Source organism: Sceloporus undulatus, chromosome 5 (assembly GCF_019175285.1).
Source record: "Sceloporus undulatus isolate JIND9_A2432 ecotype Alabama chromosome 5, SceUnd_v1.1, whole genome shotgun sequence".
NCBI classification, from domain to species: Eukaryota; Metazoa; Chordata; class Lepidosauria; order Squamata; family Phrynosomatidae; genus Sceloporus; species Sceloporus undulatus.
The window spans coordinates 176,205,183-176,218,109 of NC_056526.1; the positions used below are offsets into that span (position 1 = coordinate 176,205,183).

Below are 12,927 nucleotides of genomic sequence, written 5' to 3' on the forward strand. Positions count from 1 at the left end.
CTACAACTCCCATAGTTAGCACTGTTTTACTTCACACCAAAATTTCTTCTCTCCCAATAGGAGAAGACTGTGGCCTTGTCTTTGATTTCACACTGATCTTTAGAGACTCAGGGCATACCGGAGAAGTTCAATAAGATCAGAATCTGTCTACACTCCACAGTTATCATAAGTTGATAAAGTTTTTACTATCATTATTATATCTTACAGAATCCTGTAATTCTGCTAGAAAGAAGTATTTCATTAAACTGCAAATCCAAGATTCCATGGTATAGAGCCATGACACTTAACATGGTATCAAACTGCCGTAATTGTGCCATGCAGATCTCAAAAGGGTTCACAAGCCAATAAGATGTCTATCCACTAGTTTCTAAAATCCAGTTAGACCTCAGAAAAATGCCTCCACCAACCTTTCCTTAGTCTCTGGATAAGATATGTACTTTCTTCAGATTTAATGTGCTCTCCAGTGAGAGCCTCTTTTATGGATCCAAGACATACAAATGATATCTCAAACAGTGGAGAAAGTATGTTAAGCTTTTAAAAAATGGAAATTTATCTTCAATAAAAACTGAACATTTGCTACATTAACTTGGGGCTATCACCTCCTTTCTTCCCTGTTTGACTATATTCATCTACAACCATCATGGTGCTTTATATGATTCAGAATAATAAAATCAGACCTACAGGTGGATCATGCTACTCTTTGCAATTAAAGATACAACATATCCAGAGCCGTGATGCCTCAGTTTTGATTTCTGCTTTCTTGCTTCCCCTTTGAAGAAACTGCCTTTGGAAAACATGAAAAAATTGAAGATCTTTCAAATTTTTAAAATCAATGTTGAGAAGGTAATATAATACTGTATCTCCCTAATCCAATTGTGAATATGACGAGAAAAGTCAAGAGGTAAGTTTCCAATTTACTAGGAAAAGTAAATCTCCTAGCCATGTTCTGAAGGTTAATAGGGGAGAAATTAGGATTTATGGGTTCATCATAGCCATGTTTATGCAGACATTAGGGTGAAATCCACTCATTTAACACTTTGAACAGAGTGCTAAAATGATGTGTGTAGAAACCTTTAGGGTTTGGGAAATAGGAAGGTGCAAAAACATCTATTTTACTATGTTAAATTCACAGTCTAGGTCCCCTGACTGTCTATAGGAATGCCACTTTTAACTTACATCTTATCTATTTCTCTATCTCTCTATCTAAAACTGCAACTTTGCTCTAGTGTGAGACTTAAGATAGCACAGACTGAAACAAAGCACAACTCTCTTTCTCTCATTTACTATGTGTGTGTGTGTGTGTGTGTGTGTATCCAATTATTTAAGTAATTAAATAAACATCAGAAAAGCAATGATTGGCAATGCTAGAAGCCCTCCATCTGGAAACATCAGAGTATCCAGAATTCATGTAATGATAATCAACTTTACATGCATAATACCTAAGCATTAATTTGCTTACAAATTAAGGTATTAGATTTCAACCTGCAACTAGCCTGTACTAAAAGGAAATATAAATAAATAATAAAAATAATAAAGTTTTTATTTTTATCCCGCTCCTTCCTACGATCAGGGCTGCTTACAACATAAGTTAAAAACAACAGTATCATAAAACAATATAAAATACAAACACATAAAAGCAAATCATACAATCAATAAAAATAACAGGCTAAAAGCCCCGTAGTCCAACCTCTTGGCCACGGAAGAGGAGGGAGGCCCACAGGATTTTAGTCGGGGAATGCCTGTTGGAACAGGAAGGTTTTCAAGTCCTTCCTGAATTGGGCCAGGGTGGTAGTCAAGCGGAGCTCAATGGGCAGCGTATTCCAAAGGGCTGGGGCAGCAGTGGAAAATGTCCTCCGTGTAGTGGAGGATAATCTAGCCCCAGGCACCTTCAGTAATTGCTGCCCAGACGTTCTGAGGGTGCAAGGCGGAATGTACGGGGAGAGGCAGTCCTTTAGGTATCCTGGGCCCAAGCCATTTAGGGCTTTATAGGTGATCACCAATGCCTTATATTGAGCCCGGAAGCGAATGGGCAGCCAATGGAGATCTTTCAGTACCGGTGTTATGTGGCTGGTCCTGGAAACGCCAGTGACCAGCCGGGCTGCCATGTTCTGCACCATTTGCAGCTTCCGAGTTTGGTATAAGGGTTGCCCCATGTAGAGTACATTGCAGAAATCCAGTCTCGAGGTTACCAGAGCATGTACAACAGTTTCTAGGTCCCTCTGGGCCAGGTATGGGCGCAGCTGGCGAATAAGCCGAAGCTGATGACAGGTGCTCTTGACCGTCGCATTCACCTGAGCAGTCAGGTGAAGCGACGAATCGAGAAGCACCCCCAGACTGCGCACGGAGTCCTTCACAGGGAGCGTGACCCCGTTCAGGACAGGTGGAACCATCACCATTCCTGGACCAGGGGAACCTATCACTAGTACCTCTGTTTTCTCTGGATTCAGCTTGAGTCGGTTTTCCCTCATCCAGCCCATTACTGACTCTAGGCAGGCCACGAGAGGAGAGACCGCATCCCCAGTCACTGCATCAGTCGGAGACATAGAGAAAATGATTTGGGTGTCATCAGCGTACTGGTAACCCCGCGCCCCATGTCTCCGGATGATCTCTCCCAGCGGTTTCATGTAAATGTTAAATAGCATGGGAGACAGAATGGCTCCTTGAGGGATCCCAGTTTTAAGGGCCCGCTCATCGGAGCACACGTCTCCCAGCTGCACCATCTGGGACCTCCCAGAGAGGTAGTACCGGAACCACTGAAGCGCAGTGCCCCCGATTCCCACCTCTGCCAGGCGTCCCAGAAGGATACCATGGTCTATGGTATCGAAAGCCGCTGAGATGTCCAAGAGCACCAACAGGGACACGCTTCCCCTGTCGATGCCCAGACAGAGATCATCGACCAAGGCGACCATGGCCGTTTCAACCCCGTAACCCGCCCGGAAGCCAGTTTGAAATGGGTCCAGATAATCCGTTTCATCCAAGACCGCCTGAAGCTGGATTGCAACCGCCCTCTCGATCACCTTCCCCAAAAATGGTAGCAGCAAAACAGGCCGATAATTATTATGTACCAGGGGGTCGAGGGAGGGCTTTTTTAGGATAGGTTTTACAATGGCCAATTTCAATTGTGATGGAAATTGCCCATCCCTCAGAGATGTATTAACTATCCGGCGTAACAAAGTTGTTACCGCCAGTCCCCCCTGGGCCGCTAACCACGAGGGACAGGGATCGAGAGAGCAGGTCGTCTTCCGAACACTTCCGAGGATCTTGTCCACATCCTCAGTACTCACCGTCTCAAACCGATCCAGTTTAATAAAGTCCACGGAGGCTCTGGACACTTCTACCCTAGGTTCTGCTAAAATGTCGGCGTTCAGACCTTCGCTTATCCGAGAGATTTTATCCGCAAAAAAGTCATTAAATAGGTCACAGCAGGCCTTAGTAGGTTCAAGGATCTGGTTCAGGGTGGGAGGGAGCTGAGTTAGCTCTCTGACCACCCTGAACAACTCTGCCGGACGCGACTCTGCGGATGCAATACGAACACCATAGAACGAATTCTTAGCTGCTCGTATTGCCTCTCCGTAGTCCTCTAACAGTTGGTCTAGGAGAGCCTTGTCGTCTAAGCAAAGGTGTTTCCGCCAACGGTACTCTAGCCGTCGCAGTACCCGCTTCCTTGCCCGGAGATCTTCCGTATACCAGGGCTTACATTTGGAAGCAGGCCTGAGAGGGCGCTTGGGAGCGATGCTGTGTATAGCCCTGGAAAGACCGGTATTCCAGATACCGGTGAGGGCATCAACAGAGTCGCCGTCGCTTCCAACCATGTACCCCTCTAAAGCTTCTTGGAACCTTTTGGGTTCCATCAGCCTTCGAGGGTGGACCATCCTAATAGGTCCACCACCCCCGGGGGGGATCTAGGTAGAGGCCTTGATTTTCACCTCTACCAGGAAGTGATCCGTCCATGACAAGGGGGAAACATTAACTATTTCCGCCCACGGATTTTCCGCATCCGAACAGAAGACCAAATCGAGAGTATTACCCGCACAATGCGTAGGATCCTGTATCAGCTGAGACAGGCCCATGGCCGTCATGGTATCCATGAATTCCCGAGCCGCACCGGATGGAACATAGCTGGTCGTGAGGGGGATATTGAAGTCACCCAGGACAAGTAGCCTGGGCGTCTCCAACATCAGCTCAGCGACCAACTGTGTCAGCTCGTTAAGGGAGTCTGCTAATGCACGGGGTGGCCGATACACTAACAGAATCCCTAGACTGTCTCTAGCCTTTAGGGTCAGGTAAATACACTCGATATAGGACGTCTGTCGGATGTGGTTCCTGGTGAGGGACATGGTGTTCCTATGTATCAAGGCCACACACACACACACCCCCGCCCGCCTAACCTGCGCTGGTCCTTCACTGAGAACCCGGCAGGCAGGGCCTGAGCCCACACAGCGTCCCCTTCAGGCCCTAGCCAGGTCTCGGTAATGCAAGCCAGATCACACTTTTGATCCTCCAACATATCGTGGAGGATGTGGGTCTTGTTGTTCACTGATCTGGCGCTGCACAGGAGCAGCGACAGGGTTTGTAGCACGGTTGGAGCGACCCTCAGGTCCCTAAGGTTGGGATGGGGACAGGAAGGAGAGATAGATATGATGCATTGATCTCTCCTTCCCCTGGAATGCAAGTCCCTTCTCCCACCGTCATACCTCCCCCTGCCCCACACTACCTCAATAGGAGCTCCGCTCGTAGTGGTGTTACCTCTTCCCTCCCCGGCCCATGCATCCCCCGCATCCACAACCTCCCCCCACCCCTCTGTGGCCATTTGAAGAGCAGAGGTTAGCCACTCCAGGCATCCTCTGCTCTCGGGCTAGCCCAAAGCCTCCCTAACCCGATAAAAGCTGCGCAATTGCGCAGTTGTGCAGCAGCGGTGCTCCTCAGTCCGTGGGCGGCACTCCCGGGGCGGTGCGCAGAAGCGCACCTCCGACACCCCGGGAGGAGGCAGCCCGGCAAAAGGCGCACCTCTGGCAGCGACGGTGGTGGTCCAGCGAGGAGGCAGGAGGGGGCGTGTCAGGGAGGGTCCGGTTGCCCGGCGTTTATACCCGCCGCTCTCACCTGGCGGGCTCCTCCCTGGCTTCCCCCCAGGTGTCCCTTAAAGGCCCCGCACACAACTGGCCGCCAAACGCCAAAGCCAGTAACAGCGCCAAGAATCCCAAAAGAAGTGCAAAGGACATTAAATGCATATTTATTTGGATTCTACAGAAGCACATGTTCATAATTGATTAGAAGAAAAAATCCAATGTGTTCTGAGAGATCAATAACCAATTGCACTCATTTCAGAGGTTTAAGGAGTACAGAGAAGTGGCTTTGCACCTTCTCAAAAACAAAATGAGCCTCAGTAAAAGAAAAGTTGTTCATTTCCCAACTTGGAAAAAAGACAAACATGGCATCCAAATCCTGGAAGGTGTACCCACTATCCACATGGAGAACAAGGCATGATAACTCCTGGTTTACCTGGAAAGTAGGCACTATTTGTACTCCTGTGTGTTCAAAGAATATTGAGTGCACTACCCACATTAGCTTCTTGGTGTTCAGAAAACAATGCCAGGTGTTACTTAGGATCAGCCTTCTAGTTTAGGAAGAGATGCCAGTGCACCATGGTCCATATGCTAACCAGTCAGGTTTATTCATACATGCATAGCAAGCAAATTGCTTTGTCACACATCACAGATATCCCATATCTTCTTTGTCCCATGTCCACTGTGATGCACAAACACAAAACTCAACTGCACACCAAGTAATTTATCATAAATCATAGAATCATAGAATCATAGAGTTGGAAGAGACCACCAGGGCCATCCAGTCCAACCCCCTGCCATGCAGGAAATCCAAATCAAAGCATCCCTGATAAACGTAATACAACATCCATACTTCTAGTATTCTCTTTCATGTCTGAAAATATAGAAGAGCCATAAAGTGGATCCAGTTTACCAAAAGCAGCATACTATTGCAGTGGGCATTGCAAAAATTTAAGCCTGTTCTTGAACCATTTTGCCAAGTGGCAAGGAAAATTTCACCTTCCATCAGACAGAGAAACATGCAGTACACGAACCAAGAAATGCAGGATTTATTTTCATTATTTAACAGGCATGAAGAATATATTGTAGCATTTTTCACTTCACTCACTGTTTGGTCACTTCAGGCATTTTTGGCTGTTCCTTTTTCTTTCCTTCAGCTGACTCAATGGGTGTAAGTAGCACTGCAGCACAAGAAACTATTGACTGGTGAGAATCTTCCCGGCAAACTGCAAAATTAAGAAAAGTTTGTTTACCACCGGAGATGAATTGAGGACTTTTCCTTCCAAACATATCATTATTTTTACATGTGTTCCTTTATTAAGCCACAAATATGTACATTTTCCATGCATCAAGGAAGTTAACTTATCAATGATATTTAATAGAAACATGTAGAAATCTTCACTGGCAGACATCTGTTGGGAAGGAAATGATGGACTTAGTCCAATTCCCTGTAATCAAGTATATAATATAATAAAAGCCACTGCAGCCTACACTAATTAGCTCTCTGGCTAGAATAATTTAATCACTGCTTACTTATCATGCACTTAACTGTAACTTTTGCCTACTGAGTCACTTCCCCAGGTGGAAAGCAGCATCCAAAGAGAGCTGTTATTTGTTAAGCATTACCTCCCTCCTCATAAATAATAGATTTTAACCTTAATGTTCCATCACCTTTCTATTGAATCACGTAGATTCAATAACAAGCACAAATTATTCTTAGCAAAGATTTTACCTTTCTAACCTATTCCTACATGTGTCTTTCAACATCTGGGCAAAGGGATAAACATTTCATTAAAATTGAACTTGACTTTACAAAAGTAAAAGGTACTTTTAAAAGAAATAATTCATTCATATCACTCACTGTGCTTTATAAAAAGCCATCCATTTATATCACTCAGTGATAAAAAGGTAATTTATTGCATTACTTCATCTTCAGGTTATTCTCTGGGAGGAGAGTGGCACAGAATTTGAAAATTCCTACTCAACCACCCCAAAATGTCTAAAATGCTCTTTCAGAGTCACTTTTAAAAGTAACTAGGAAAATTACTTTGCTGTTGTGTATGCTTTCAAGTCATTTCTGACTAATGGTGACCCTAAGGCAAACATATCATGGGCTTTTCTTGGCAAGATTTGTACAGAGTGGGTTTGCCTTTGCCATCATTCGAGGCTGAGAGAGCGTAACTTGCACAAGGTCACTCAGTGGGTTTCCATGGCTGAGCAGAGATTTGAACCCTGCTCTCCAGAGCTATAGCCCCATGCCCAAACCACTACACTATGTTGGCTCTTAGGAAAATTACATATAGCACAATAAGTCTTACAAGAAACTAGAAGCCATTACTCACTTCACCAGTAATATCTAGAGCCCCACTCATTGTGTTAGTTATGAAATATTACTGCATCACACCCTTGTTGCCCACAAATGGTAACTTGTTACATGTAATAATATTATATCTAACTCATTTCTTCAGACCTCTGCATAAAATACCTTTAACACTGAGAATCCGTAATTAAACAAACAAACAAACAAACAAAAGCTTGGCAGAATTTCACCAAAAAGGAAGACAAAGATTGTTTTATTTGCATTTTAAGAAATGAATGGATGCACATGAAAATTCATGCTGGTATAAATAAGATGGTCTAAAATAGCATTACTAAATTATTTCTCTTCCATAACATCCCTTTTAATACAGTCCACCCTCCGTTTACGCAGACTTGCCATCTGCGGATTTGAGCATAAACAGCTGGCAAGCCGGGGGGGGGGTAACATTGTCAGAGGAGGAGGAGAAGGAGAATGAGAACGAGGAAGAGCAAAGAGGAGGAGGAGGAGGAGGAGGAGGAGGAGGGCACCAGAGAGGGGTAAGAGGTAGAGGAAGAAGGAAAAGGAGGAGGAACAGCAGAGAAGAGGAGGAGGAGGAAGGAAAAGGAGGATGAGTGGTGGCAGTGCGACAGAGGGAGGTTAGAGGAGGAGGAGGAAGAGGAAGAGGAGGAGAGGTGAGGGAAGAGGAGAAGGGCAAGGGAAGTGAAGGAGGAGGAGGAGGAGGAGAAAGGTGTGGCAATGGGGGAAGAAGAGGAGAAGGAGAAGAGGGAGAGGAGGAAGATGAACATAAAAACTACAAAGGAATATTGGAAAGAGAAACAGATGAATTACAATATATCCCCAAATTCCAAGCCATCAGCAATGGGTTGACCAGAGATCATGGCTTTCTGGCACACAACACAAATTATAACACTGGTTAACACCCCGTATCACAAGGGTCCTCTTAGCCAGTCTACCATATCTCCTTTCTGTTTCCCAGACTGTACACCCCACATTCCAAAACTCCCTCCACCATTCACATAATCATACACCCATCCTGACCTTAGGCAACATTTTTCTGCCTGCCTTTGTCCTTTAATGACCACATTTTAAACTGAACTTGTCACCTCACTGACATTGTCACCTCATCACCATGCCCACAAGTTTTGCACCTCTATGGCTCTTCTATATATTCTAATTATTAAGGTCCTTCCTAGGCAGCACTTCATTCCATGCATCTGAGGAAGTACACCAAGTCTACAAAAGCTTATGCTACAACTTCTTTCACACAGTCTCAAAGGTGCTACAAGATCCCATTGCAATAAGAGTAAATGAAACTGATAATGATTATTAGCAGCACAATCACTACAGATCTTCTATTCTTTAAACTATTAGTTACAAGAATGTGATTATGGATGACAATGATCCCAAAAGGGTTAGTTGCAATGAATCTGCAATTAAGCCACAGGCCAGGTTCTTTAAACATTGCAGAGCCACAATGACACAAATACTGTAATTACTGTAATAGGACCATTACTAGCAAAAGAATTACATCCTATCCAGCTTTGTCTATTTTCTGCCTTCTTTCACAGTCATCACAAAGGATGCAGTTGTATCCCCTTTGTGTTATCAAGAAAGCACCTCATTGGGGGGAGAAAAGATTCGTGCTGATTAAGATAATAGAGGAGAGATGATATCTGAAAAGTTGTTGGAGCATGCAGATTTAATGTTATGAAGAACAATAGTATGGCATCCTATTGTAAAATCCATAAAGACATCAACAATTCTCAGTATCATGATTTGTGTAAAAAAAAAGTATATACTTGAATATGGTACATAATTTTACTGTAAGCCGCCTTGGTCCTTGTCAGAATAGGCGGGATATAAATAAAAGCTCATAATAATAATTATTATTATTTCCAATATGCCCTTCCCTATTTCTTTGAAGTATGGTGTAGTGGGGGTGACCTTGGATAAGTCCATTTTATCAGCACGAGAGGAAGGCAATGGCAAACTCCCTCCAAACACATCTTGCCAAGAAACCCCTGTGAAAAATTTGCCTTAGGGTCACCATAAGTCAGAAATGACTTGAAGGCATACATCAACAATTCCCACAAAGCTTCCACACAGATGTAATAAAAATATTTACATTGACACACACTAGTTGGATGTGATATATTTATTTTTCTAGCACTACTGTCACTGTACTTTCTGCTGTGCTTTCTGCAACCGGACTTGTTTATCTCAGATTGGCCTTTTTAGTCATCAACACGCTTGTACAAAGCGCGGGATGAATCCTTCCTGAATCTTCGTTCGCGAAGTAAAACCAGAGACTGTCACAACTGAAGAACAGAAATATCCAATGGAATATTTTTTAAAAACAAACAAACCTGAAGCTAATGTTTTGGCCAGAAGTTTTACGTAACTACTCCCACAAAAGCAATCCAAACAGGTACTAGCAATGTTAGTGTGTTAGATTGTATAAAACAACACACAATTTCTTTGCATAATGTTTTTCCTCACAGCTGTACATGTCCATTTCTTTGTTTCAGCATATTTTACTGTATATATGTATTCTTCCTTTTCCAAGAGAACTTTCTGTATTCTCTGTTTTAAAGATTTTACAGATCTGATAAAGTAGACTTAAGTCTAGAAGAGTGTATGCTTCCCTTTTTATCTCAGGTTGCATCTGCACTGAATAAATAATGCCATTTACCACTGCTTTAACTGTCATGGCTGAATGCTGTCGAATTCTGGGACTTGTAGTTTAGTGAGATAGTTATACTTCTCTGCGGGAGAACTCTGGTGCTAGAAAAAATTACAAATCCCAGGATTCCATGGCATTGAGCCATGGCAGTTAAAGCAGTATAAACCGTATTATTTCTGCAGTGCAGATGCAGCCCTAATTAGTCTTAAAGGTTCTACAAGAGTTTTTTGCACATTGATATTCCAGACAAACATGGCTATGTCTCTGAATTCTACCAACTGCATTATTAAACTCAAGCAAGTTTCATAGACAAGGAGCTTTAACTTCAGAATATCCTGCAATTAATAATTATGAGATCCTGGGCCACTGTTTCCTTTGTTAAGCATGAGCCTTAAGCATAATAAAAGTAACATCTGCAGTACCCCTCTCTGAATTGTTCTGCTTTTTTTTTTTTAACCAAGACACCCAAGTCATGAAGAAAAAGATGTATATCTCAGGAAAGTTCTTACACCCAAATTTCTGCTAAAACCACCTTAGTTTTCAGGACTGATTTATGTTCTGCCTCCTTCTCTCTATAGCCTATCCAGATTTTTCAGTCACACTCAAGGTCTTATAACCTTCACTGTCTTTGTATTAATACAGTATATCCCTGTTCTGAAGCAAATGTATTTTATTGTCATTGAATTTACTGTATTTACTTATTGCCTGCCACTTATAGAGTTCTACCATATTATTTGCTATTCCCCCATGCAATCACTGTATGTTTTTGATTCTTGTGTGTTGAATCAAATACCCCCTTTTAAACAGCTCTGTGACCAATCTGCCAAGACATGCTACTGCATTTCCCAAAAATGAATAGGTGGCTGGAAAGCATAACTAGTAACAACAGCAGGACAAGATTTCTTCTGGCATCTAGGAATGTTTCTGTGCTTAAAAAACACAAGCTGAATTTGTTAACAATCTAATTGCTTAAATTAAGCTGAATCTCATTGAAAAGAATTTAACTGTATTTTGTAGTGCATCATCACCCACAGTATTAGAACTTATTTAGGAACATACTACTAATTAGCTCAGTAAACCACTGCTTATAAGAACATGATTTACTTTAGTCTCTAGTGTCCAATTACTATCTTGGCTGATTGGAATTTAATAATGTATCTACAAGAGATACTTGACATTTGTCCAAAAACTTTCATTTTTTTAGAAAATTAAAAAAAAAAAACATTAAAAGTGATCATACAGTGGACCTTAGATATTCATGGGTTAGATATCTGAAGTTTTGAGCAACTGCTGATTAAAATGAAGACGCATTTAATGTTTTGCTTTTCAAAGAAGCAATGGCCAGGCTGAGAAGCAGTCCCAGGGCAATAGTGAAGACTGCTGTGGCAAGCTGATGCCTCCCTCCCTAATGGAGGGAGTCAGGACTTAAAACATTTCCCGATTCTTTTTCACACCATCATATCATGAAACCACTGCCAAAATTTCAAACCCTTCCAGAATTTAAACTACCTCACTCTGTTACCCACTTTCTCACAAGACAATCTCTGTTAGAATTTAACCTTTGGTATACCTCCTTGCCCCACTCCTTCTGCTGCCTTTCTCTGAGGTGGATGGCTGGAAAGGGGGTTTAAAATCTGTCAGAGGCTTTCAGGTGGGAAGGATGAGAAGGTGGGAAACAGAGTCAGGAAAGGGTTTAAATTCTGGCAACATTTTAATGGTAGGAAGAGAGGAAGCAGTGGAGAAAGAATGTCTTCCTGGTGCCCGGATCTGGTTGCCTAGGTAATTTTAAATATTAAATACTGACTTAAGGGTTGGTTTGTTTTGTATCTGTGGGGGGTTCTGAAAGCAAATCCCTATGGATACTGAGGGCTCATTATATGCCGGAAGTTGGACTACTCTGAATATTTCTTTAGTTTAATTTTTAGGATCAGAATTGTGTCTCTGAGGACACAGGATTTAGAAATAAATTTCCTCAGAGGGTGATGGACCCTCATTTTTTGGAACTTGAAAAAAACCGAACAAGCTGGATGGTCATCTCTCAGGTGTGCAGTAGCAATGTATTTCTACATGGCAGTGGGTCAGACTAGATGGCCCTTGCTGTTATGATACTGTGATTCTGGAGCTGAGAGGAAAAAGAAATGTACAGCTCCTTCAAGAATCAAACAAAGAAACACAGTTCTTCAATTCCAAAGGGAAGTCGTTTTACAGCCTTGGGACCATATTAATGCCAAGGAAAGTCAGTGTTGCATGCTGTATTTGCAGCAGGTAAAATGTTTCCAGATTGTTTCACAGAATATTTCACAGTTTTAAGTACACAGTCTCAATTCCCAGAGAAATCTTTTTTCACAGTTTAGTTAATGTGATTACAGGGGAAAAATTGGGTAGAGATGGGACTCACAGTGTAATGGAAATAACCTCTGCACCAGAATGATTCAAAAGTTATCAGCACTAGAAACCATTAACACCAAACTGTAGCATATATATATTAGCACGGGCATTTGTATACATTAATATTTCAAAGGTTTTTGTTAATTGGATTTACCATGCAAATACAAGCAATATAGAATGTTCTTTTTTATATTGCAAACACCTTGCCTCAGTTTTCACCTTACATTTACAGTGATGAGATCAAACTCATAAGTCACTATTGATCCACTTAATCTGAAGATGTCAATAGAAATTGATGTTTAATATGACATGTTTAACAACATCATCAGGGGTTGCCTTTTTTTAACATCCTAAGGTCTTGTCACTCAATCTTCAGCTTTGACCCTGAAATCTTAGGGCTTGGGATACTCCTAACCTGGCAACCCTACTGAAGACTCAGCTTTCCCCTCACTGCTAAGAGCATAAGAAGAGTC

General features: G+C 42.5%; 1 protein-coding gene across 4 annotated transcripts in view; it reads right to left on the minus strand.

Moving 5' to 3' along the window:
* Positions 1–12,927, minus strand: part of CCSER1 (coiled-coil serine rich protein 1) — a 915,439-nt gene that overhangs the window by 634,667 nt on the left and 267,845 nt on the right. For all 4 annotated transcript variants that reach the window (XM_042468781.1, XM_042468782.1, XM_042468783.1 and 1 more), the window contains exon 5: positions 6,172–6,289. In XM_042468781.1, coding sequence (XP_042324715.1) covers positions 6,172–6,289 — 118 coding nt within the window. The remainder of the gene's footprint in view (positions 1–6,171; positions 6,290–12,927) is intronic.